The 27,227-nt window shown below is 40.3% G+C and overlaps 1 protein-coding gene and 1 long non-coding RNA gene across 38 annotated transcripts; both read right to left on the minus strand.

The window, feature by feature from the left end:
* Positions 1-126: 126 nt before the first annotated feature.
* LOC104757571 (uncharacterized) lies at positions 127-13,159 on the minus strand. 37 transcript variants are annotated; one of them, XR_015577538.1, is made up of 14 exons: positions 12,993-13,129; positions 12,751-12,849; positions 12,491-12,556; positions 12,227-12,317; positions 12,040-12,143; positions 11,836-11,914; positions 11,679-11,739; positions 11,433-11,503; positions 11,246-11,338; positions 10,923-10,987; positions 10,691-10,844; positions 10,538-10,590; positions 10,264-10,316; positions 178-360 (listed from the first exon to the last, which is right to left on the minus strand). It is a non-coding gene; the product is annotated as an uncharacterized LOC104757571 (long non-coding RNA). The 37 variants fall into 37 exon arrangements; XR_015577544.1 differs by lacking the exon at positions 178-360 and adding an exon at positions 588-720; XR_015577567.1 differs by lacking the exon at positions 178-360 and adding an exon at positions 588-720 and having other exon boundaries at positions 10,923-10,995; positions 11,433-11,614.
* Positions 13,160-17,103: 3,944 nt separating this feature from the next.
* Positions 17,104-17,663, minus strand: LOC104717327 (uncharacterized). The gene has a single exon (XM_010434881.2). The coding sequence runs from the start codon at positions 17,592-17,594 to the stop codon at positions 17,346-17,348; it is 249 nt and encodes an 82-aa protein (XP_010433183.1). The 5' UTR covers positions 17,595-17,663; the 3' UTR covers positions 17,104-17,345.
* Positions 17,664-27,227: the final 9,564 nt, after the last annotated feature.

Here is a 27,227-nt window from a genome sequence, read left to right on the forward strand (position 1 = left end):
TATCCATTTCAGTTTACTTATACTATTTCAGTATATGTACTTAATTAGTAAAATAAATTACTTAAAAACACTGATAAAACATATATTCAATCAAATAATAAACATTTTTAGGTTGTAAAATTTTAATTATATAATATTAATATATTCCATAAAAATTAGGTTGCCACTCTTTTATGGTTTTTTGTCAATATTTTGGTGTATATGTAGAATACTGCAACCCGTAGCTAATATACATCTTTTTTGCAATCCATCTATAATAATCAAGCACAATCCGTATTTGTTAAAAATGTTAAAGTAATTTTATTACGGGGTGTTAAATCTCGTTCCGTCGCATCCCATTCTGTCTCGTCCCGATCTATCCTGTTAGAAATTTTATGTCCCATAACCATTTCCTTTTAAAGAATTACTCATATAATAATGTTATTAATAAATTTTTGCTGAGAAATTTAGACAAAAAACATGATTCTCCATTTGAATGTGTAATATACATATATATATAGTTATAATTTCATTTAGGCTGATTTTTTTTTAAATATGGTTTAGAAGAATTTTATTTTAAGTTGTGAAAATTATTGACCATGGATCCATACATACATACGGGATTATATTTATAAATTCATTTATTTAGTATAATATTTATAATACAAACCTATATTAGTTTAAGAATGTTTAGACTAATAATCGTCTCGCCATGAGCTTTGGATTGACATGATAAAAAATCTGGATCGAATGTCAACCGAATTAGCGATCGTTAAAAACTTGAATAATCAAATAATATAAAAAGCCGCCAAAAAATTAAAACTTTCTGAACCAAATGATCTAAATAAAATTGGCAAACGTTTCAAACCCGTCTGCTAAGGGATGGATACAGATCGTGTACTCTTAAATTTTTGGTACCTTTATCTAATCCGATCTTTACGGGTAAAAACTATCTCGACGTGACTCAAAAATAATATTATCCAAAATATGGTTTGAACTTTAAACGTAACATACAATCGTAACGTACAATCACTGTAAATGTAAAAAAATATTTAGAAAATAGTATGAATGTTATAGAATGTTTTCAGTTTTTTTTTCTTTCTAAATTCTTATTTTTAAGATCAATCGTAACATACAATCACTGTAAATGTAAAAAAATATTTAGAAAATAGTATGAATGTTATATAATGTTTTCAGTTTTTTTTTCTTTCTAAATTCTTATTTTTAAGATCTATTTTGACTTTAAAAATAACAGTTTGTTTGAAGTTTAAAAGCACCTATTAGGTTCATATTCGTGGTTGGAGACTCGAGCAATCCACCTAACCTAATTACATGTATAAACATAATAGCTAGTAAATGCAGATGTTAAATGCTAATGGTGAGAACTTCTACTTTACTCTCATCTTTCTTCTCATTATATACAATTTTTGTAATATAAAATCCTTAGCACAATACACTCATAATACTTTTCACCTCTCTTATCCACTATATACCTGTTTGTGGCTACTCTCCCCACATGTTCGTTGTCCTTGTTATCAATATCTTTTGCTTAATTTTTTTTTTGTGTGTTTAACAACATCAACCCCACAATACCTCCCTCTCACACTCATTTACACAACATAATCAAGTTCTAGTTTTACATCACCGTTTTCCCTATAAGGTTTCTTAGCTTTGGCCTCTTTGTGAACTTCAACCTAACCTTGTCTTCTCCTTCAGACTTGTAACATCCGTGAACCAGAATTTGGGATTTTGGAAGGAGTGTCGATCGACACCCTAGTGGCATCGATCGACACCACTAATTTCTGGGTTCGACCGGTTTGATTTAATTGCCGAATTGGTTCGGTTTGGTTCAATTAAAATCCCTAAATCGAGTTATAAGTGTCTTAGGACGAATTTTAGGGTTTCAGAGTCTCATTTTGTCGCCGTTGAGTGAAAAGAAAGAGAGAAAAGAGAGAAAAACGTTTTCTGAGATTCTGGGCTTGTTCTTGGTGATTTTGGAGAGATCTGAGGCTGTAGGAGGGTTAGTTGTTGCTGGAATCGAAGGGGAAGCTTCTGGAGGTGTTGTTTTCCACGTTTCTCAATCCAAACTTCTTGTTCTTGAGGTGAGTGCTTGACCATGGTTGATCTAAGCATGAGATCTCTCTTGTTTGAGTGTTTTCCTTGCTGTTTGTGTTGTTTTGTTGCTTGGGTTCGTTGTTTGTGTGATTTCTAGTGAATTCCGAGATGGTTAGACTTGATTGGAGTCGATTTTGGGTTGATTGGAGTCGGAGTTCGTCGCTGGGTTTCGCGCAGATCGTGTCTGCAGAGGAGGCATCGATCGACACTCAGGAGCATCGGTCGACACCAATTTGATGGGCATCGGTCGACACTGTTTGGCATCGGTCGACACCTTGTTGTAGCATCGATCGACACCGTTTGGCATCGGTCGACACTAGTCTTATCCGAGACTTGTTTTTCTGGTTTGATGTATTGTTGTGTGTTGTTTGTTTTGCTTGAACTTGAGGGTCTCATCTGCTTGTGTGTATAACCCAGTAGATGGGAGGATGGCCTCACTAAGTATTTATGATAATACTTACGCATCTCAATTGTTGTTTGTGGTGTGCAGGTAAAGGAAAAGTGTGATCGTGGAATCAAGGGCTATGAGGAGGAGGATGTTCTAGAGACTTGATTGATTGTGGTCTAGCTGTTGTTAGGTTGCTAGATTAAGTCAAAGGAACATTGTAGGATGTTAGTTGTTGGTTATCTCTTTATTTGATTGATGTTATTGGTTATTGGATTTGAATGTTGGAATTCTTTTGGTTTAATGGAATTTGTTTTATTTGATTATCCGCGGTTATTGATTGATGTTAGGATGTTAGTGGGTATGGGACCACTAGTAAATTAAGGTATTAAAAAAAAAAACGGGAAGGGTTGTTTCATTTTGGTATCAGAGCCCTTACGGTTCTAGGCCTAGGGTTCATTGTGCTTTTGCTGTTGATGTTTAGGATTCCATGCTATAATTGATTGTGTGATTGGCAATTGTGTGTGGCATGAAGTCCTAGAACATCCTCTTCGAGCCTGTGTTGTGATTCCACGGTAAGTTGTGTTTCTTGTGTATTAGAATTATTGTTTGCTTAGCCTTCTGTTCTTGGATGATACAGATGGTTAGGGGTGAGGATGCTGTTGGTCGCGGTCGTGGTCGTGGGCGTGGTCGTGGTCGGGGTCGGGGACGAGGTCAGGTTCCTGAGGCCAGTGTGAGTGTGACCCAGAGCATGGCCAGTGAGGAGGTGGCGGAGTCACAGGTTCATCCTAGTGTGTCTGGAGACCAGGCTGGTTTGGGTGACGGCAGGGCGGATGGGCCCGGTGTCGGTCACGGTGTTGCCCCGGGTGTGGGGGTTGCAGCGGGAGGTGCTCCAGGCAGGGAGGATGTCTTGATGGACTTGCTAGCTCAGGTAGCTCAGGCTTTGCATCGACTTCCAGCAGTTGTGCCGCCAGTGGTTGGTGGGCAGGATCCGGTAGTGCCGCCCGTGGGTGGTGGGCAGGGTCCAGCGGTGCAGCCTGTGGCGGGTTTGCAGGCAGGTGTGCAGCCGGGGGCCGAGGTAGTGGATGCTCAGTATGTTCGGATGATGGAGCAGCTGCGGCATGTGGGAGCAGGGTATTTCTCAGGAAGTACCGATCCGAGTGTAGCGGATGAGTGGAGAGAGCGGATGGAGGATATTTTCCTTTCGCTTAGGTGTCCCGACCGGTACAGGGTGGATCTGGCAGTGTTTTACTTGTCAGGAGATGCTCGTGTGTGGTGGAGGTCGGTGACAGCACGGAGGGTGCAGAGGGGTATGTCTTGGGGATATTTTGTGGGGGAGTTTAACTCCAAGTATTTTCCTCAGGAGGCTCTTGATCGTATGGAGGCACGGTTCTTGGGTCTGACTCAGGGGAACCGTACAGTGCGGGAGCTGGATGCAGAGTTCAGTCGGCTTGTAGGGTATGCAGGCAGGGCATGGGAGCCAGAGGCAGCTCAGGTGCGGAGGTTTTTGTTGGCTCTGCGGGATGATTTGAGGACTCGGTGTAGGGTGAGGAGTTATGCTACGAGAGCGGAGTTGGTTGAGGTTGCAGCTGGGATAGAGGATGACTTGAGGTCACAGGTGGTTGTGGTCGGTTCTTCAGTGCAGCCACAGCAGTCTCAGCCGTCTTCTGTTCCTAGCAAAGGCGGCAAGCCTGCGCAAGGGCAGAAGCGGAAGTTTGATGCTATGCAGAGGTCGAGGCACGGGGGTGCGAGATGCTTTGGGTGTGGTAGTAGGGACCACAAGGTGACTAGCTGTCCACAGAGAGGTGAGCAGCGGGCAGTGACAGAGCAGCGGGCGGTGACAGAGCCGCGGACCGATACTCGAGTGTGTTACTACTGCAGAGAGACGGGGCATATCAAGCCTCGTTGTCCCAAGTTGCAGCAGAGGGCAGTAGCAGTGTTGCAGGCTGGAGCTCAGCCAGGGGTGCAGCAGGGTGTGCAGCACGGTGTGCAGCCGGTGGGTTGGATTGAGCCGACGACTCAGGTGTACTCGACCCAGGAGCCCGGTGGCACTAGTGCAGGAGCGATCACAGGGACCTTGTTGGTGGGCGGGTTTAAGTCCCATGTTATGTTTGATTTTGGAGCTTCTCATAGCTTCATTACTCCGGAGTGTGCCGTGAGTGCGGGGATCAGAGGGGATTCTCGAGAGCGTTCAGGAGTTGTCAGAGTTGCTGGAGGCAAGTTTCTGAGGGTTATTGGACGAGCTGGAGGAGTTGATATTCAGATCGCAGGAGAGTCGTGGCCAGCGGATTTGCTTATCAGTCCAGTGGAGTTGTATGACGTCATTCTTGGTATGGATTGGTTGCATCGGTATAGGGTGCATTTGGATTGCTATCGGGGTAGAGTGGAGTTTGAGCGTCCAGGAGGGAAGTTGGTTTTTCAGGGTATTAGACCGACTTCGGGGAGTCTCGTGATCTCAGCCGTTTAGGCAGGGAAGATGATCGAGAAGGGCCGTGAGGCCTATCTGGTTACTATATCTATGTCAGAGTCAGTGGGAAAGTCTACGGTTAGCGGTATTCCGGTTGTGGAGGACTTTGAGGATGTGTTCCAGTCATTGCAGGGATTACCACCATCTCGGTCGGATCCTTTTACCATTGAGCTGGAACCGGGGACGATGCCGTTATCCAAGGCTCCTTACAGGATGGCTCCAGCAGAGATGGCAGAGCTGAAGAAGCAGCTGGAGGATTTGCTGGGCAAGGGTTTTATCCGTCCTAGTTGTTCACCGTGGGGAGCTCCGGTGTTGTTTGTTAAGAAGAAGGATGGGAGTTTTCGGTTGTGTATTGACTACCGGGGTTTGAACCGAGTTACTGTGAAGAACAAGTACCCTCTCCCGAGGATTGATGAGTTGTTGGATCAGTTGAGGGGTGCTACTTGGTTCTCCAAGATCGACTTGGCTTCAGGTTATCATCAGATCCCTATTCATGAGGCAGATGTGAGGAAGACAGCCTTCAGGACGAGATATGGGCACTATGAGTTTGTGGTGATGCCGTTTGGGTTGACAAACGTGCCAGCTGCGTTTATGAGATTGATGAACAGCGTGTTCCAGGAGTTTCTGGACGTGTCAGTCATCATTTTCATCGACGACATCCTGGTATATTCTAAGAGTCCTGAGGAGCATGCAGTACATCTGAGAGCACTGTTGGAGAAGCTGCGGGAGCAGAAGTTGTTTGCTAAGCTGAGTAAGTGCAGTTTCTGGCAGCGTGAGATGGGGTTCTTGGTTCATATTGTTCCAGCTGAGGGAGTTTCAGTGGATCCAGAGAAGATTCAGTCCATCAGGGAGTGACCGAGGCCGCAGAGTGCCACTGAGATTCGGAGTTTCCTGGGGTTAGCAGGTTACTACAGGAGGTTTGTTCGGGGTTTTGCGAGTATGGCTCAGCCGATGACTAAGCTTACAGGGAAGGATGTCCCGTTTGTGTGGTCACCAGAGTGTGAGGCAAGTTTTGCAAGTCTCAAGCAGATGTTGACTACCACGCCGGTGCTAGCATTGCCTGAGCAGGACGAGCCTTATGTTGTGTATACAGATGCTTCTAGAGTGGGGTTGGGATGTGTACTTATGCAGCAGGGGAAGGTTATAGCTTATGCTTCGCGGCAGTTGCGGAAGCATGAAGCTAATTATCCTACTCATGATTTGGAGATGGCAGCAGTGATCTTTGCTCTTAAGATTTGGAGATCCTATCTGTATGGTGGGAAGGTACAGGTATTTACAGATCACAAGAGTCTAAAGTACATTTTTACTCAGCCTGAGCTGAATTTGAGGCAGAGGCGTTGGATGGAGTTAGTAGCGGATTATGATTTGGACATAGCTTACCATCCTGGTAAAGCTAATCTGGTTGCAGATGCCTTGAGTCGGAAGCGGGTGGCTTCGGCTCAGGAGCAGGATATGGAGGTGTTGGTAGGTGAGATTAGTGCATTGAGTTTGTGTGCTATCTCACAAAAACCTTTGGGTTTGGAGGCAGTTGATAGAGCAGATTTGTTGAGCAGAGTGAGGTTAGCTCAGGAGAGTGATGAGGGGCTGGTGAATGCCTCTAAGGCTGCGGGTGCAGAGTATCAGGTTTCTGCTAATGGTACTATCCTTGTGCATGGTCGGATCTGTGTGCCCAAGGGTGAGGATTTGAGGCAGGAGATACTGAGAGAGGCTCATTCGAGCAAGTTCTCTATTCATCCAGGAGCGACCAAGATGTACCGTGACCTCAAGCGGTACTATCACTGGGTCGGGATGAAGAAGGACGTAGCTGATTGGGTGGCGAAGTGTGATACTTGCCAGCTGGTGAAGGCGGAGCATCAGGTTCCTGGTGGTTTGTTACAGAGTTTACCCATTCCAGAGTGGAAGTGGGATTTGATCACGATGGACTTCGTGGTAGGTTTACCTGTGTCGAGGACGTTTGATGCTATTTGGGTCATTGTGGACCGTTTGACTAAGTCTGCACATTTTCTGGCCATCAAGAAAACTGATGGAGCAGCGGTTTTGGCCAAGAAGTATGTGAGGGAGATAGTCAGATTGCATGGTGTACCTGCTAGTATTGTGTCTGATAGAGATTCCAAGTTCACTTCGGTGTTCTGGAGAGCGTTTCAGGCAGAGATGGGCACGAAAGTGCATATGAGTACAGCCTACCATCCTCAGACGGACGGTCAGTCAGAGAGGACGATCCAGATTTTGGAGGATTTATTGAGGATGTGTGTGCTGGATTGGGGTGGTCATTGGGCAGATCACTTGAGTTTGGTGGAGTTTGCTTATAACAACAGCTACCAGGCTAGTATTGGGATGGCTCCTTATGAGGCCTTGTATGGGAGGCCGTGTCGTACACCATTATGTTGGACTCAGGTGGGGGAGAGGAGCATATTTGGTGCAGATTTTGTTCAGGAGACCTCGGAGAAGATTCGGGTTTTGAGGCTGAACATGAAGGAGGCTCAGGATCGGCAGAAGAGTTATGCTGATAAGAGGAGAAAGGATCTTGAGTTTCAGGTTGGTGATAGAGTGTACCTCAAGATGGCCATGTTGCGGGGTCCGAACAGGTCTTTGACAGAGACTAAGTTGAGTCCGAGGTACATGGGTCCGTTCAGAGTGGTTGAGCGGGTGGGACCAGTGGCATATAGGCTGGAGTTGCCTGAGGTTATGCGTGCGTTCCACAAGGTGTTTCATGTGTCGATGCTGAGGAAGTGTCTTCACGAGGGTGATGAGTTGTTGGCTAAGATTCCTGAGGATCTTCAGCCTAACATGACTTTGGAGGCGAGACCATTGAGGGTGCTCGAGAGGAGAGTCAAGGAACTTCGGAAGAAGAAGATTCCTTTGATGAGAGTCCTGTGGGACTGTGACGGAGTAGAGGAGCAGACTTGGGAGCCCGAGGCGAGGATGAAGGCAAGGTTTAAGAAGTGGTTCGAGAAGCAGACCGCGACTTGAGCTTGTCTAGCCGGGTCCGAGTTGTAGTCCGTGGCTGGAGCGGGTACGGAGTATTCCAGCCCATCTCTTCTGATATTTGGTCGCTTTGGGGTGGTTGGTTGTGCGACTAAGTATCAAGATGAGGTGGTGCTCGGGATGCGGGTTGTTGGCTCCGGTTGTTGTATTTTTGGTTTTTCTGATATAATTTCGTTGAGATTGTAACGATTATGACATTTTGAGATTAATAAGATGAGTATTTTTCTTTATGTTTGACTGTTGTTGTCATGGGAAAAGAGAAATAGCTCGGGTTTCTATTTTTGGAAAGTTTCCATAAATAGAAAGTTTCCACAAAAGGAAGGTTTCCATAAATAGGAAGTTTCTAAAATGGGAATGTTTTGTGGAAATGTGAGGTAGATCTAGCCGGGAGATACTCGTTAGCATCAGTATTTGTTTTGCTCTAGGCCGTGTGGGCCCAACTCACGTGATACCGATAGCTCGATGGACTTTGTGGCCAGAGAGTGGGAGTGGTATGTTGCTTCGGATGACGATCCGAGAGCGCGCTTGAGGGTGACGACCCAAGAGCGGGATATGTGAAGCTCCCTGGATACCGTAGCTGTGAGCCGAGGCTCGGTAGTGAGCCGGTATGTCTCAAGGGTTGCGACCCGAGAGCGGGGGGAGTGTGTGTGTGTGACTTCCTGGATGCCGTAGCTTAAGGCGGTTGGCCTGATAGCGAGCCGGCATGATTCGTTGGTTGCGACCACGGACGGGGGAAGCACTGAGTTGTGAGCAGATAGTGTTATGATGCGAGTATATTGGCTAGAGGGAGACCTCGAGGGTCAGTCGGAGGTGTGCGGGCTGTTGCGACAGTGGCACGGGAAACCTTGACTGATGGTGTTTAGTCCGGTCTGGGGACGTGCGGGCCGTGATGACGGTGGCACGGAGGTCCTTGGCAGATGGACGGTATTGCGGGATTCGGGGACGAATCCGTATTGGTGGGGGAGAATTGTAACATCCGCGAACCAGAATTTGGGATTTTGGAAGGAGTGTCGATCGACACCCTAGTGGCATCGATCGACACCACTAATTTCTGGGTTCGACCGGTTTGATTTAATTGCCGAATTGGTTCGGTTTGGTTCAATTAAAATCCCTAAATCGAGTTATAAGTGTCTTAGGACGAATTTTAGGGTTTCAGAGTCTCATTTTGTCGCCGTTGAGTGAAAAGAAAGAGAGAAAAGAGAGAAAAACGTTTTCTGAGATTCTGGGCTTGTTCTTGGTGATTTTGGAGAGATCTGAGGCTGTAGGAGGGTTAGCTGTTGCTGGAATCGAAGGGGAAGCTTCTGGAGGTGTTGTTTTCCACGTTTCTCAATCCAAACTTCTTGTTCTTGAGGTGAGTGCTTGACCATGGTTGATCTAAGCATGAGATCTCTCTTGTTTGAGTGTTTTCCTTGCTGTTTGTGTTGTTTTGTTGCTTGGGTTCGTTGTTTGTGTGATTTCTAGTGAATTCCGAGATGGTTAGACTTGATTGGAGTCGATTTTGGGTTGATTGGAGTCGGAGTTCGTCGCTGGGTTTCGCGCAGATCGTGTCTGCAGAGGAGGCATCGATCGACACTCAGGAGCATCGGTCGACACCAATTTGATGGGCATCGGTCGACACTGTTTGGCATCGGTCGACACCTTGTTGTAGCATCGATCGACACCGTTTGGCATCGGTCGACACTAGTCTTATCCGAGACTTGTTTTTCTGGTTTGATGTATTGTTGTGTGTTGTTTGTTTTGCTTGAACTTGAGGGTCTCATCTGCTTGTGTGTATAACCCAGTAGATGGGAGGATGGCCTCACTAAGTATTTATGATAATACTTACGCATCTCAATTGTTGTTTGTGGTGTGCAGGTAAAGGAAAAGTGTGATCGTGGAATCAAGGGCTATGAGGAGGAGGATGTTCTAGAGACTTGATTGATTGTGGTCTAGCTGTTGTTAGGTTGCTAGATTAAGTCAAAGGAACATTGTAGGATGTTAGTTGTTGGTTATCTCTTTATTTGATTGATGTTATTGGTTATTGGATTTGAATGTTGGAATTCTTTTGGTTTAATGGAATTTGTTTTATTTGATTATCCGCGGTTATTGATTGATGTTAGGATGTTAGTGGGTATGGGACCACTAGTAAATTAAGGTATTAAAAAAAAAAAACGGGAAGGGTTGTTTCAAGACTCCACCCTACCATTGACATCATCCTAATATTGTGTAGATTGGAAAGTTCAGCCACATATTCACTGGTGTAAAAAATTCAGTTTATATAAAAACCTAGAAATAAAACAAACAGTATATTTGAAACTAAGAAAACCAAGTTCAATTAGGTCAGATAACTTACATATGCTGGTACGTCTCGTGATAATTTGACCCAAAGGATTATAAGTCTAGAACCTGAAACATAAAGATAAAAGATTATTAGCATGAGACTGGTTGTAAAGTTTCAATGGATACTATAGTTTCTAATTTTTTTTCTTACAGTTGTTGTAACTCTGTTGCTAGATATAACCCCTAAATTGGTGTTTATATTGGAAAGTTCAGACTCAAATTCAATACTATTATTTCAATTTATAGAAAAAGCAAGAAATCAAACAAAATCATGTTGATTAACATACCTGAAGCCTCGATTTGCTTTTGAAACATCTAGTATGCTTTCCTGATCTCGATACTGATTCCAATAAATTATAACGGGAATCAAATCCAAAATTAAACGTTAAAAACCATTGTTATTAACTATCTTTTAGACCAAGTTTTGATGATTTACTTACCAAAGATTTCAAGGTAAAGATCTTTATTCTCGGCAACACGGCCAATCCTTGCTTGCTAAGGTTCTTGTTGATGATGCCTTGTCACACATCGATATATACAGAAACTCTTTTAGAGAAACCGCTACTCTTCCAGTATTATATTGGTTTTTGACCTCTAGTTACAATCAAAGAAAGAATTTAGACAATTAATTAGAATAATTAGATTATGAAAAGTTCTTGCTTTTGGACTTACATTCTGAGGAGGCAATGAACTCTTGCTTGGTCATGTGCTTCATTTCCTCCAATTCTTTTGAGTAACTGGTAATCTAAAAAGCATTAGTAAAGAGTTACCAATGTTGTATAAATTAACCACAAATGGATAAAATTAGAAGAGGACTAAGAAAGTAATTATAGGGAAATTGGTGGTAGCAGTAGCATAACAATATTTTATAAATAGGCTAAATCGTATGGAGCTTCCTAGGAATTGACACCAAAATATGCAACATTGTTGTTCTCATTATTCAACCTTGTAGCAGTTTGCAGAAGAAAGATTTGCAATGAGCCAGGGAAACACACCTCAATACAACTCAGCAGAAGGATATCTTTCTCTACCAAGAACACAGACACCGCAAGTTTTGTAGGTGTTGTCTCATCTTTAAAATAGCGGACCTGTATATACACAACAGAAAATAAACAGTCTATTTTCATGATGATATAAGGCACAACCAAAAACCAATAACTAATAAACCTAAAGAGGACTCACAGTGACACCAGCTGCTGTAGCATCCTTCTTCATTGCCTCTCCGTATTTGACTTGCCAATGGATCCGATAGTCTTAATCACTCAAGGCCAATGAAAAATCACCAAGACTTGTGAGACAATTATGAATCTTCTCTGTTTCATAATTTATAAGAATGTTTACACCGAGTCACTTTAGACTATAACCTACATAACATATCACATATATTAAATCTAAAACACCCTAAAAATATCAGTATCTTAAGCCTACCTTTAGTGACTCTTGACCAGGAAGGATTCAAACTCTTCTGAGCATGTTACGCCTTGTTTATCTGTTTGAAAACAATAAAGTATCATTCACACCAAGTATCGTTCAAAGAAAAACACCAAAAAATCTCAGAAAAGAGAGTTAAGTGAAGCAAAATTACCTTTTAGATCTAGTGGCAACACCAATTAGAATTTTTCATGGGTATCCAACTAATTTCCAGGTTTAACATGTCCTTCTTCCTGCAATATTAGAAAGACAATTGTTATCATCAAAAAGGCACAAGAGCACAAGAGTCAGCATCAAAAGGCTGAACGGAAAAGAGCACAAACATAACAGGGAATAAATACCAAAATCAAAACCATACCAAATGTTTAGCCTTTCTAGCTTGACCCTTAGCTTAAAGTTCAGCTTCTTCTTCCGCTAGCTTATGTGCAATAAGATGCTTAAATGTGCTGATAAAACTGGAACCTGTTAGACAAACCCAAACACTTTTCAACATTTTCAAAATCAAATCAAAACCACGGTTTTCAAGAATCTAGTTACTATCTCACCAGTGTATCATCTCCTTTGGTCTTCTTCATGATCGCTCTAAAGACATTACATCCATCAGAGCAAACTTATCAGCAAACTTTCATCCAAATCCTGAAACCACAAGAAAGTATTGGTTAATTGGTAGATCACGGCAATTTAAAAAAGGCATATGCTGATGATTGAAGGAGAAGAAGCAAGCCAAAGTTGGATACTGTATTCAAATGGCGGTATAGGAATAACACACTCTCAACATTAAAAAAGTTATTAATACAAATTGCCAGTACCTTTGGAAAATATGGCATGTGTAGACATGCGAGTAATTCATTATCACCATAGAATAGAATGGATTCCTACAGAATTCACACATAGGATATCCAGGTAAGCTCATTTAAAAATCTAGAAAACCAATCTGACTAAATTACTAAAATTATAATTTTGAGGTACAGAGCGGATAAATATATCTCGGATCTTGAGTTCAGCGGTTAATCTCACAGAATAGAAAATTAAGCTGACAAAATAAAGATTTAAGAAAAAACAAACCTACCCAAAAGAAGAAAGCTCCTACTGTAATAACTATGATGAACATCTCCAAGACTCTCATAAAAAAAATAGGGAAAAAGTACGAACCAGTGACCTCGAAAACCTGATCTTGTTTACCCGCCATCGTCAACATGAATTTAACAGAAGAATTGGATTTAGTTAAAAAGCGAAAGAGAGATTATGGTTTGGAAGGAAACAAACAGATTGAGAAGAAAATAAAATGGTAACAAATGATTTAGTTAAAACCTGTAGCTGAATCCTCCAAATAAAGAGAGCATTCGTGTTTAGTTCTGCTGATCAAGAGTTGTTGTGTAAGCTTCTAGGAAAAATAATTTGGAGATGGAGATGGAGACGGCGACAGAAGCATAGAGAGAGAGGTTAACTTTTTTTAGGTTTTTTAAATTGATGGACATGATTAAAATGAATCAACGGTCACGATTTAGTGAAGAGAATCCGAAAATAACATAAACGGGTCAAAAAGATCCGCGCTTTTATCCGAATTCAGCAGAGACCATATTACATTTTTACCCATTTCGCAAATGATTTATTTGGTCATAATTGCAATGGCATTATATTGTAAATTCTTACAAAACTAAGGTTTTTTTCAGGCAACGTTTTTCTTTTAATAGTAGGGATGACAGAAATGTGTGCTAACCCACTAAGAAAAAAAAGAAAAAAAAAGAAGTATAGATATAATGTATACATATAAAAAGATGACGTTTATTGTTATCCAACTTCTAACTTTGAGAATAGATCATACATGTGAGGCTGGAATTGATCAGTGACGATGAATCTCAATAAAAATAATCACATATGGTATTTTGAGAAGAGGTATAATTCCTATATAAAGTTTGGATCCATTTTCCAAAACTTAATTTTATTACTTATCAGTAAAATCATACCTGATGTATTATGCACCCAACATTTTTTACCTTAAGAGTGTTGTTGTATTTTAATAATAATAAAATATAAATGTTACTCTTCTTTAATATCAAAGAAATTATACATTTGAAAGTTAGCACTAACGTTTAACACACATGACAGTCCATTACATGTTTTCTGTTTGGAGTTATTCATAAACTAGTCAATAGTGAACACTTTTGTTCATTTTGGACCTAAAATTTAGTAATCATGAGTCATGGCCAAAGAAAACGTGTTGCCAAGAGTGTTTTATTTCTCCGCAAGTTTTCTTTTAATAAATAATTTTTAATTTTTTTTTTTGATAATTTTAAAATTTATAAAAGACACAAAATGGGAATGAAAGAAAAATAGTCATCGGTCACTATTTTTTTTTTTTTGTTTTGTGCAAAGTTGGATTTTTTGTTCAATAGTCATAGCTAGGTCACCATTAAAGTCGGTTTAACTATCTTATAATCCTTTTTTTTACAGTTTGTAATAAATTGTAGGTAATAACATAAGTAGAAGATTTTAAATCCGACACTTAATTTTATTCGGACTATAGAATTATGTACAACTTGATATATATTTTCGTTTTGATTTTACAAAAGAATTTAATAAATTAATATTAGCTTTTCTGATTTGTTCTTTGGCGTGTCTTGGGGCGCAAGGCAATGCGATCGCTATAATAATGGATTCTCTCGTCTTCCTGAAAAGGTCACACTACTCGTTCGACAAATCTATTATGATCAAGAAATGAGACTGATGAATTTCAGATCTTTTTTTTTTTTGTTTTTTTTTTTTCATTTTTTCGTTTAACCTGTATTATAATTTTTTTCTATTTCGATCCCAAAAACTAGGACACTCATTAAACAATTATTTTTTCAAACTTTTTTTTAGAATCGATTATTGATAAATACGAGTTCATGATTATTTAAAATGATAAATGAAACAAAGAAACTAGTAACTATGACGAAGGAAAACGTGTTACGAAGAGTGTTTATTTGAACGTTTAAATATTTTTTGTTCTCATATTGGTTCACAAGTTCAATTTTTTTAGCATAAGAATTTGAAGTTTTCAATGGACATATAAGGAAATGAAAGAAAAATAGTCTTAGTGGTTTGTTTTTAGCACCAATTCATCTCATCGGTCAAGACCACTTTATCGTCGCATTGAACTGTTTTTATCTCCTTTAATTTGTAATGAATTGTAGGATTAAATAAGCTAGAGCCTCGATTAAAAACATCAAGGGTTAAACTAATACAGATTTAGTGATTGTGTATAACTTGTGATTGAGACAAATCTTTTATATGGGGGATTTCCCAAGAACTCGACAAAGATCAAGAAAAAGAAGCAGAGAAAAAGGAAGAAAATTGAAACAAATGCATATACTATTATACGTAAAACTCATCAGAGTTTATTAGAGAGCAAATTCTCAGTTATTTATTTACAAGAAAGTCTCGCTGGACTTAATTGTTCAAGAAAATGTAAAATTATCATGTATATATATATTCGCTCTCATAGTTTAGACACATAGCAATATCCCAATTATTTATTTATAAGAGAGTTTCACAATCAAAGTATTATTGACCTATATATGAATCACTGGGTTCTCCGCGTAAGCAACCACTTTCTTGATAGCTTTTTTGAGCTTCTCGTAGAGCTTTTCCAAATCCATCTTTTTTTATGATCTGAACTCCCGCTTAGGTTCAGCGTCTCTCACTAACTCCGCGCATTTGAACTGAAACTTATTTTGCGCCAGCGTCAATTCTCCATTTAGTGTCATAAAGCGATCATGCAGTGCGCAAGCGTTTGCAAGATAAGCTATTTTTGCCATGAAAATTTCAAATGAAAAAAAAAAAGATAAAAGAATTATAAAACTGCGTTGGAATGAGTTGGAAGGTAAAACCTCTTCTAAATATCTCTATCTATAGCTGGAAGATGTAAAAAATGCTGAGTTGCGTATGTAACTCTTCATCTACGCAACTAACACAAACTCACTACTTCTCTTACAAGTTTACGGTTCATTAAGGCAATAATCTCACTTCAGAGATTACCTTCTTTCTATTTAGAGGTGCCTTTAGGAAAGAACCATGAAGGTTGTTTTATATTTAATATATAAGTTTTTAATTTATTTTTGAACTAACTTAATTACCATATTCGATATGTAATAATGGTTGTGATGACTTCGTCAGCCACTCTTTTTATATGTTGATTTTTTTTTATACCAATGTTCTTTTTTCATATATCCCACCGAAAAGTATTCAGCTCGGTTGTCAAGCAATATATATATATATATATATATATAGATGTGGTTATCTTCTGTAAAATCTTATGTTTAATTTGGAGCAGTACTCAGCTTGGTTATCAAGCATATATTTGTTATCATTTTGTTACGTTAAGTTTAATTTGGTCAAGAAATGTAAATTTAAGCAATATGTGGGCATGTGGAGGTTTTCGCGTAATATAATGTGTTGGGATGTAAACCCTCTTCCAAGCAAGCATGCATGTATCTCTATTGAAAAAGGTGATATGGTGAATATAATTGCGTACTTAACTATCCATCTAGTCACTAATAACAAACTTAATATGATAACTTAGTTAAAATTAACCTATGATATGTGGCCGTGTGGGTTTCGGCGTAATGTAAGTATGTAATGTGTTGGGATGTATATAATCCTATTCTAAGCATGTATCTCTACTGAAAAGGTGAAAATATATAATGGTGAATTGCACACTTAAACTATCCATCTAGTCACTAATAACAATCGTAATACTACTTCTCTCTCAACTTTTTATAAATGGTTAATTAAGGTATTAAGCACCCAATATTCCCTATAGAGTGGTTGTATAAATATAAAATGTAAATGCTACTTTTCTGCTCTAACCTAATGAATGATTGGCTAAGCTCTGGATGTTTGATCAAGACGTCTTTATTTCTTTGTTAGTGATAAGCATTAACATGTTAACATTTAACACACACAAAAATAAGAAAACAGTGCCTTACGTTTTCTCTCTGGAGAGAGATATATATAGATATATATATATATATATATATATATATATATAATTGGTTATTGATAATATGAATTCATGATTAGGAAATCTTATTGCTAAACGAAAACAAAGAAACTAGTAATTACGACGAAGGAAAACGTGTTACCAAGAGTGTTCATTTTGTTTTAGTAAAGAATTTGAAGTTTTCAATGGACATATAAGAAAATGAAAGAAAAATAGTAGTGCTTTGTCAAGACCACTTCATCGTCGGTTGAACTATTTTATTCTTCTTTAATATGTAATAAATAATAGGATTAAACATATATAGCTGAATATTAAAAACCTCAAGAGTTAAACCTCTGATTGTGATTGAGACAAATCTTTAATGGGTATTTTCCAAGAACACGATAAACGATCAGGAAATGAGAATATATGACTCATAAGGAACAAGAAGAGAAGAAATGCAGAACCAAATGTGCATATATTATAGGGATATAAAACTCATCAGAGATGAGTTTAGAGACAACAAATTTCCCAATTTTTTTACTTATAAGAAAGTCTCGCTGGACATAAAAACTTCAAGAAAATTTAAACTTAACATGTCTATATATTTCACTCGCCCTCAAGAGTTGATTAGACACAGATCAATATCTCAGTTACTTATTTATAAGAGAGCTTCATTCTGGAATAGTAAAAGTAACCTATCACTCATGGGTTTCCTCCATCTCTTTCTTAACTTCTTTCATCTTCTCGGAGAGCTCTTCCAACTTCACTTTCTTATCCTTGAGCTTCTTCTTGACCTCTTCAATGGCACCAACATCAGGTCGACCAGTTGGATGATGAAGTTGGACGTTCTCCGCCCAGAGCTTCTCAATCTCATCTTTCAACTCTGTTATCTCACGATTCAGCTCTTCAATACTAGTAGACACACTAGTGTTTCCAACATTAGCCATTTTTTCTCACAAAGATTTCAAAGAAAGAAAGAAAAAGATGACAAAATTATAAAATGCGAGATTGTGAGAGAATTTTGTGTGTGTTGGGATGTAAAAACCTTTTCCAAACATCTCCATTTATAGCTGAAAAAGGTGACAATTTTGAGTTGCGTACTTCAACTCTCCACCTGTTATACTCCGTGAAGGTTCATTTCTCTACAATTTAATTTTTAATTAATCTTACTCTCTTTTTCAGTGGATATATAAGAAATGAAAGAAAATTAGTCATATTGTCTTAGTTTTTTGTTACTGATCAACGTACTTTTGAAATTATTTGCTATTGGTTATCGTTAAAATTATGTGGTATCAAATATTTTGTTATTGAGGACAAAACATAATTCACAAACTTTGAAAGATAATATCACATAGTATTTGGTATTAAATCATTAACAGGTAGATGTTTTAGGAAACTATATATTACACCCACAATATGAAAAAGGTAAAGATCAAACATAGCTAGAAATTTTATAACTCTAAACATTCATGCATTATAACTTGATTTTTCGTCTTCTTTTTCATCTTACCCTAAGACCTTTCTATATATCTTCTGTCGCTTGATTTGGGGCACAAGACTCAAGGCCACGGAATCATCATTATGGAAGATTAAGAAACGAGAATATGATTCAATTAGAGGGTGTGACACATAAAGAAAAGCATATAATGAATGAGAACAAAAGCATATGTAAAACTCATCAGAGTTTAGAGACAGCAATTCCCCAATTATTTTACTTACAAATGTATAAGGTTTCACTTACAGTATCACTCGCCCTCAAAGAGTTTAGATACAGAACAGTATCTCAATACTTATATATAAGAGAGCTGCAATGAAAAAAAAGTAAAAGTAACCGATCGATGAGCTCTTCTACCTTCATTTTTTAATCATTGAGCTTCTTCTTGACCTCTTCCATGGCACCACATTGGATTGACCAGTTTGATGATGAAATTGCAAGATCTCCGTACAAAGCTTCCGAATCTCACCTATCATCTTACACTTCCGAATTTCTCGTGTTTTATTGGTGAAGACATCGCTTCCGCGACCTTTGTCTCACTCGCTTCAAAGTTTTCCTTCTTCTCGCCTTCTCCCATGTCAACTACGAACTTTGAACTTTTAGGGTTTTGTTGTTGCTTTTGGCTCTGATACCATAATAAGACTTGTGCCAAAAGATTCTGCGTTTCATTGATAATGACAAACGTATATATACAACCCTAAGAGACCGACTATACAAGCAATATATAGAAAGACAATATAGCCTAAAGAGATATAGAAACTTGACAATATTCTGAGAAGCATTTAGAACATTAACATAGCCTTCACCAATATGTTTGCGGCAGTAGCCATTTTTTTCTACAAAGATTTCAAATGAAAAAAAAAAAGAAGATAATAAAATTATGAATCTGAGATATTGTGAAAAACGTTTATCATGACGTTTTTTATTATTATTATTGGTTAGTGATTTTAACACACAAAAAAAAAAAAAAACAGTTCGTCTCAAAATTTGCCCCAAAAAGAAAAAAAACAGTACGTTACGTTTTCCTTTTGGAGATAGAGAAAATCGATTCCTTTATCAAATTATTTTTTAAGAATCGATTATTGATAATATGAGTTCATGATTAGGGGCTCTAATTTAAAATGATTAATGAAACAAAGAAACGCGTTACAAAGAGTGATTATTTGAATGTTTAAAATTTTTTGTAATCTTTTTTTTTTTTGTTCTCATATTGGTTCAGTTATGAATTTGAAGTTTTTAACGGACATATAAGGAAATGAAAGAAAAATAGTCTTAGTGGTTTGTTTTTAGCTCCAAATCATCTCATCGGTCAAGACCACTTCATCGTCGATATGTGAACTATTTTTATCTTCTTTAATTTGTAATGAATTGTAGGAGCCATTAAATAATCTAGAGCCTAGAATATTAAAAACCTCAAGGGTTAAATTAATACAGATTTAATGATTATGTATTACTTGAGACAAATCTTTTATAGAGGGGATTTCCCAAAAACTTGACAACGATTAAGAAGAAGAAGAGAAAAAGGAACAAACTGAAACAAATGAATCCCCTATATATTAAAAGGGAAACACTTTATTGAAAATGTTGATGTGTCGTCGTCAGAGCGATTTGGAGATTTAATTGCAGTTATGCATCTCAAGATAAATATATTTACAAATTTTTTTTTAATTTATTCAATGTGCCAGTAAAAATATATAACAAAATATTTATTTTATTATTATATGCCATTAGAATATATATATATATAAATTAATGTTTCTTTCTATCTATATATACATTTTTGGAGACATTTAACAAATAAATCCTGAAGTTGCAACCTATTTACAATCATGCCATTTGCATTAATTATTAATTTGTTTTTATTTAATTAATTAGTATTAAGTTTTTATTTTTGGAAACAAGATTTCCTGTCCTAATAAAATTTCCAAAACAATAGGAACCACTCCCTTTAACATTAAATATTAAGTTTATAATTAATTTAATTAATATTAATTTTCTAATTTTACAGAACAATATTTTTTCATACAGACATTTCCTAAACAATCGGCCTAATCAATAAACGACAATGTTTTTAACACCAGACCGGAAGGTGAACCGAAAGTTTTTCGGGTACTGGGACAATTAGTCGAACTGGTTGAACCACGAGTCAATTATTTTATTGGTTTGTTTACATTTTATGAATATTAAAAATATAATTTGTAAAGTTGTACATTTAAAAAATATAAATTAAACATTAGTTATACATAGTTAATCTATAAAATAAATTACATTTTTTATAGAAAAATAGCCCCGCAGTGTACCGTGGATAAATATCTAGTATACTATTATATATTAAACTCATCAGAGTTTATTAGAGACAGCAAATTCTCAATTATATATTTACAAGAAAGTCTCGCTGGGCTTAAATAGCTAGTTCAAGAAAATGTAAAATTAACATGTCTATATATACTCGCCCTATTAGCAAATCATATATGGCATTTTTATCGGTTTTGAGTCTCTATTTTTCTTTTATTTTATATTTTTATTGAGTTAAAACGTGTTTTTGGAGTCTTTTCGTTTTTTATCGAGTCTTTATAGATTGTTTTAGGACACTTTTGATGTCCTAACTAGATTGTTACCTTTTGATGTAAGAATGGGAGCTGAATTACCGGCTGAAGCAGTAGCTGAAGTACTTTTTGAGATACTTCTTGATGAACAAGACGAACTTCCCGATAGACTTCCTGAAGTATTTTTTGGAGAGAACCAACTTGTACTAGTTAAGGAGAGCTATCATATCCTTCCAATATGTGCAAGAATCAGTAAAAAACATAATTTGGAGCTGACCAGTGGAACTAGAAGTGATGTAGACATTCAGCGAGCTGAAAGATCAAATCGTTGGAATGAGACTATTGCACTCTTTTTCCCTTATCGAGGATTTTTTCCAATGGGTTATCTAGAAAGATTTTTAATGAGGCAACATCCTTCCACAAATCTTCCTACACATATTCTAAGGACGATGATCAAAGAAAGCCACCATCGTTTCGAGCTAGTTCAAGACATGGGTCAGGGAGCCTTTCCACAGGTCAGTTATCACTCAAAATGGATCTTTCCATAAATGGCTCAAACTAAAGCATCCCTTGGCGTCCTGGAGACTTCACCACACATCTTAGGATGCACCCCACCTCACTTGATTATGCCGATCAAGTTAAAGTGCAACTTTCCTTATTTGGATTTGCTTATCTTTATAACACAACGACTTTTTCCTTATTCAATGCTGCACCTATGTGAGACTCTCAAGACCATCCATAAGCTTCCTAGAATGTATCTAGACGTCCCAAGAAACCATAACTTCTTCCCCAAGTTATCAAGACTCAAGGCACATTATAACTTTCCCAATTTAGCTGATATTCTCATTCAGTTTCCAAAGGCCCAATCACTTTATAAGAGAGCTTGACAAGGAAAGTGTTATTAACCTATATATGTATCATTGTGGGTTCTCCCATACGCAACCACTTTCTTGATAGCTTCTTTGAGCTTCTCGTAGAGCTTTTCCAAGTTCATCTTCTTATGATCCAGCATCCGCCTAGGTTCAGCGTATCGATGAAGTCTCACCATTTAGTGTCATAAAACGATCAGGCAATGCACTAGCGTTTGCAAGATACGCCATTTTTGCCACAAAAATTCAAAATGAAAAAACAAAGATAATAGAATTATAGAACTGTTATATGTAAGGAAATGCTTGATTCTATTGATAGAAGATGTTACAATATATATAGTCATATACATAAGGGTTTTGCACACTCCTAATTACACATTTAACCTCTATTACACTTCTCTTCTCTATACGCCCGCTCAAGATGGAGGCAATTTCTTGACTCCAATCTTGAAATTCAAGTCCAGAAACCGAGGTGGAGGAAGCGGTTTGGTGAGCGCGTCAGCAAGCTGGTCATCGCCTGAAATATGAGCTACCCTGAGTGTGCCGGATTGAATGTTTTCGCGAACAAAATTGTAACATCCGCGAACCAGAATTTGGGATTTTGGAAGGAGTGTCGATCGACACCCTAGTGGCATCGATCGACACCACTAATTTCTGGGTTCGACCGGTTTGATTTAATTGCCGAATTGGTTCGGTTTGGTTCAATTAAAATCCCTAAATCGAGTTATAAGTGTCTTAGGACGAATTTTAGGGTTTCAGAGTCTCATTTTGTCGCTGTTGAGTGAAAAGAAAGAGAGAAAAGAGAGAAAAACGTTTTCTGAGATTTATGGGCTTGTTCTTGGTGATTTTGGAGAGATCTGAGGCTGTAGGAGGGTTAGCTGTTGCTGGAATCGAAGGGGAAGCTTCTGGAGGTGTTGTTTTCCACGTTTCTCAATCCAAACTTCTTGTTCTTGAGGTGAGTGCTTGACCATGGTTGATCTAAGCATGAGATCTCTCTTGTTTGAGTGTTTTCCTTGCTGTTTGTGTTGTTTTGTTGCTTGGGTTCGTTGTTTGTGTGATTTCTAGTGAATTCCGAGATGGTTAGACTTGATTGGAGTCGATTTTGGGTTGATTGGAGTCGGAGTTCGTCGCTGGGTTTCGCGCAGATCGTGTCTGCAGAGGAGGCATCGATCGACACTCAGGAGCATCGGTCGACACCAATTTGATGGGCATCGGTCGACACTGTTTGGCATCGGTCGACACCTTGTTGTAGCATCGATCGACACCGTTTGGCATCGGTCGACACTAGTCTTATCCGAGACTTGTTTTTCTGGTTTGATGTATTGTTGTGTGTTGTTTGTTTTGCTTGAACTTGAGGGTCTCATCTGCTTGTGTGTATAACCCAGTAGATGGGAGGATGGCCTCACTAAGTATTTATGATAATACTTACGCATCTCAATTGTTGTTTGTGGTGTGCAGGTAAAGGAAAAGTGTGATCGTGGAATCAAGGGCTATGAGGAGGAGGATGTTCTAGAGACTTGATTGATTGTGGTCTAGCTGTTGTTAGGTTGCTAGATTAAGTCAAAGGAACATTGTAGGATGTTAGTTGTTGGTTATCTCTTTATTTGATTGATGTTATTGGTTATTGGATTTGAATGTTGGAATTCTTTTGGTTTAATGGAATTTGTTTTATTTGATTATCCGCGGTTATTGATTGATGTTAGGATGTTAGTGGGTATGGGACCACTAGTAAATTAAGGTATTAAAAAAAAAAAACGGGAAGGGTTGTTTCATTTTGGTATCAGAGCCCTTACGGTTCTAGGCCTAGGGTTCATTGTGCTTTTGCTGTTGATGTTTAGGATTCCATGCTATAATTGATTGTGTGATTGGCAATTGTGTGTGGCATGAAGTCCTAGAACATCCTCTTCGAGCCTGTGTTGTGATTCCACGGTAAGTTGTGTTTCTTGTGTATTAGAATTATTGTTTAATTAGCCTTCTGTTCTTGGATGATACAGATGGTTAGGGGTGAGGATGTTGTTGGTCGCGGTCATGGTCGTGGGCGTGGTCGTGGTCGGGGTCGGGGACGAGGTCAGGTTCCTGAGGCCAGTGTGAGTGTGACCCAGAGCATGGCCAGTGAGGAGGTGGCGGAGTCACAGGTTCATCCTAGTGTGTCTGGAGACCAGGCTGGTTTGGGTGACGGCAGGGCGGATGGGCCCGGTGTCGGTCACGGTGTTGCCCCGGGTGTGGGGGTTGCAGCGGGAGGTGCTCCAGGCAGGGAGGATGTCTTGATGGACTTGCTAGCTCAGGTAGCTCAGGCTTTGCAGCGATTTCCAGCAGTTGTGCCGCCAGTGGTTGGTGGGCAGGATCCGGTAGTGCCGCCCGTGGGTGGTGGGCAGGGTCCAGCGGTGCAGCCTGTGGCGGGTTTGCAGGCAGGTGTGCAGCCGGGGGCCGAGGTAGTGGATGCTCAGTATGTTCGGATGATGGAGCAGCTGCGGCATGTGGGAGCAGGGTATTTCTCAGGAAGTACCGATCCGAGTGTAGCGGATGAGTGGAGAGAGCGGATGGAGGATATTTTCCTTTCGCTTAGGTGTCCCGACCGGTACAGGGTGGATCTGGCAGTATTTTACTTGTCAAGAGATGCTCGTGTGTGGTGGAAGTCGGTGACAGCACGGAGGGTGCAGAGGGGTATGTCTTGGGGAGATTTTGTGGGGGAGTTTAACTCCAAGTATTTTCCTCAGGAGGCTCTTGATCGTATGGAGGCACGGTTCTTGGGTCTGACTCAGGGGAACCGTACAGTGCGGGATCTGGATGCAGAGTTCAGTCGGCTTGTAGGGTATGCAGGCAGGGCATGGGAGCCAGAGGCGGCTCAGGTGCAGAGGTTTTTGTTGGCTCTGCGGGATGATTTGAGGACTCGGTGTAGAGTGAGGAGTTATGCTACGAGAGCGAAGTTGGTTGAGGTTGCAGCTGGGATAGAGGATGACTTGAGGTCACAGGTGGTTGTGGTCGGTTCTTCAGTGCAGCCACAGCAGTCTCAGCCGTCTTCTGTTCCTAGCAAGGGCGGCAAGCCTGCGCAAGGGCAGAAGCGGAAGTTTGATGCTATGCAGAGGTCGAGGCACGGGGGTGCGAGATGCTTTGGGTGTGGTAGTAGGGACCACAAGGTGACTAGCTGTCCACAGAGAGGTGAGCAGCGGGCAGTGACAGAGCAGCGGGCGGTGACGGAGCCGCGGACCGATACTCGAGTGTGTTACTACTGCAGAGAGACGGGGCATATCAAGCCTCGTTGTCCTAAGTTGCAGCAGAGGGCAGTAGCAGTGTTGCAGGCTGGAGCTCAGCCAGGGGTGCAGCAGGGTGTGCAGCATGGTGTGCAGCCGGTGGGTTGGATTGAGCCGACGACTCAGGTGTACTCGACCCAGGAGCCCGGTGGCACTAGTGCAGGAGCGATCACAGGTATAACTTATGAGATTCGAACTTAGTCAATTCAATAGTTCAGATTATATTTGTTTTTGCTTGTGGTCAAGTGTTAGGTTCTCAACACATGAGATTTGTGTAGGGACCTTGTTGGTGGGCGGGTTTAAGTCCCATGTTATGTTTGATTATGGAGCTTCTCATAGCTTCATTACTCCGGAGTGTGCCGTGAGTGCGGGGATCAGAGGGGATTCTGGAGAGCGTTCAGGAGTTGTCAGAGTTGCTGGAGGCAAGTTTCTGAGGGTTATTGGACGAGCTGTAGGAGTTGATATTCAGATCGCAGGAGAGTCGTGGCCAGCGGATTTGCTTATCAGTCCAGTGGAGTTGTATGACGTCATTCTTGGTATGGATTGGTTGCATCGGTATAAGGTGCATTTGGATTGCTATCGGGGTAGAGTGGAGTTTGAGCGTCCAGAAGAGAAGTTGGTTTTTCAGGGTATTAGACCGACTTCGGGGAGTCTCGTGATCTCAGCCGTTCAGGCAGGGAAGATGATCGAGAAGGGCCGTGAGGCCTATCTGGTTACTATATCTATGCCAGAGTCAGTGGGGAAGTCTACGGTTAGCGGTATTCCGGTTGTGGAGGACTTTGAGGATGTGTTCCAGTCATTGCAGGGATTACCACCATCTCGGTCGGATCCTTTTACCATTGAGCTGGAACCGGGGACGATGCCGTTATCCAAGGCTCCTTACAGGATGGCTCCAGCAGAGATGGCAGAGCTGAAGAAGCAGCTGGAGGATTTGTTGGGCAAGGGTTTTATCCGTCCTAGTTGTTCACCATGGGGAGCTCCGGTGTTGTTTGTTAAGAAGAAGGATGGGAGTTTTCGGTTGTGTATTGACTACCGGGGTTTGAACCGAGTTACTGTGAAGAACAAGTACCCTCTCCCGAGGATTGATGAGTTGTTGGATCAGTTGAGGGGTGCTACTTGGTTCTCCAAGATCGACTTGGCTTCAGGTTATCATCAGATCCCTATTCATGAGGCAGATGTGAGGAAGACAGCCTTCAGGACGAGATATGGGCACTATGAGTTTGTGGTGATGCCGTTTGGGTTGACAAACGCGCCAGCTGCGTTTATGAGATTGATGAACAGCGTGTTCCAGGAGTTTCTGGACGTGTCAGTCATCATTTTCATCGACGACATCCTGGTATATTCTAAGAGTCCTGAGGAGCATGCAGTACATCTGAGAGCAGTGTTGGAGAAGCTGCGGGAGCAGAAGTTGTTTGCTAAGCTGAGTAAGTGCAGTTTCTGGCAGCGTGAGATGGGGTTCTTGGGTCATATTGTTTCAGCTGAGGGAGTTTCAGTGGATCCAGAGAAGATTCAGTCCATCAGGGAGTGGCCGAGGCCGCATAGTGCCACTGAGATTCGGAGTTTCCTGGGGTTAGCAGGTTACTACAGGAGGTTTGTTTGGAGTTTTGCGAGTATGGCTCAGCCGATGACTAAGCTTACAGGGAAGGATGTCCCGTTTGTGTGGTCACCAGAGTGTGAGGCAAGTTTTGCAAGTCTCAAGCAGATGTTGACTACCACGCCGGTGTTAGCATTGCCGGAGCAGGACGAGCCTTATGTTGTGTATACAGATGCTTCTAGAGTGGGGTTGGGTTGTGTACTTATGCAGCAGGGGAAGGTTATAGCTTATGCTTCGTGGCAGTTGCGGAAGCATGAAGCTAATTATCCTACTCATGATTTGGAGATGGCAGCAGTGATCTTTGCTCTTAAGATTTGGAGATCCTATCTGTATGGTGGGAAGGTACAGGTATTTACAGATCACAAGAGTCTGAAGTATATTTTTACTCAGCCTGAGCTGAATTTGAGGCAGAGGCGTTGGATGGAGTTAGTAGCGGATTATGATTTGGACATAGCTTACCATCCTGGTAAAGCTAATCTGGTTGCAGATGCCTTGAGTCGGAAGCGGGTGGCTTCGGCTCAGGAGCAGGATATGGAGGTGTTGGTAGGTGAGATTAGTGCATTGAGTTTGTGTGCTATCTCACAAGAACCTTTGGGTTTGGAGGTAGTTGATAGAGCAGATTTGTTGAGCAGAGTGAGGCTAGCGGGCTAGCAGTGAGGCTAGTGGGCTAGCAGTGAGGCTAGTGGGGTCCGAACAGGTCATTGACAGAGACTAAGTTGAGTCCGAGGTACATGGGACCGTTCAGAGTGGTTGAGCGGGTGGGACCAGTGGCATACCGGCTGGACTTGCCTGAGGTTATGCGTGCGTTCCACAAGGTATTTCATG

The sequence above is a fragment of the Camelina sativa genome, chromosome 2 (assembly GCF_030686135.1).
Source record: "Camelina sativa cultivar CO46 ecotype springtype chromosome 2, ASM3068613v1".
NCBI classification, from domain to species: domain Eukaryota; kingdom Viridiplantae; phylum Streptophyta; class Magnoliopsida; order Brassicales; family Brassicaceae; genus Camelina; species Camelina sativa.

Bases quoted from the DNA above. Each gene is read 5' to 3' on its own strand.
- LOC104717327 (XM_010434881.2), bottom strand. From the start codon at position 17,594: ATGGCTAATGTTGGAAACACTAGTGTGTCTACTAGTATTGAAGAGCTG.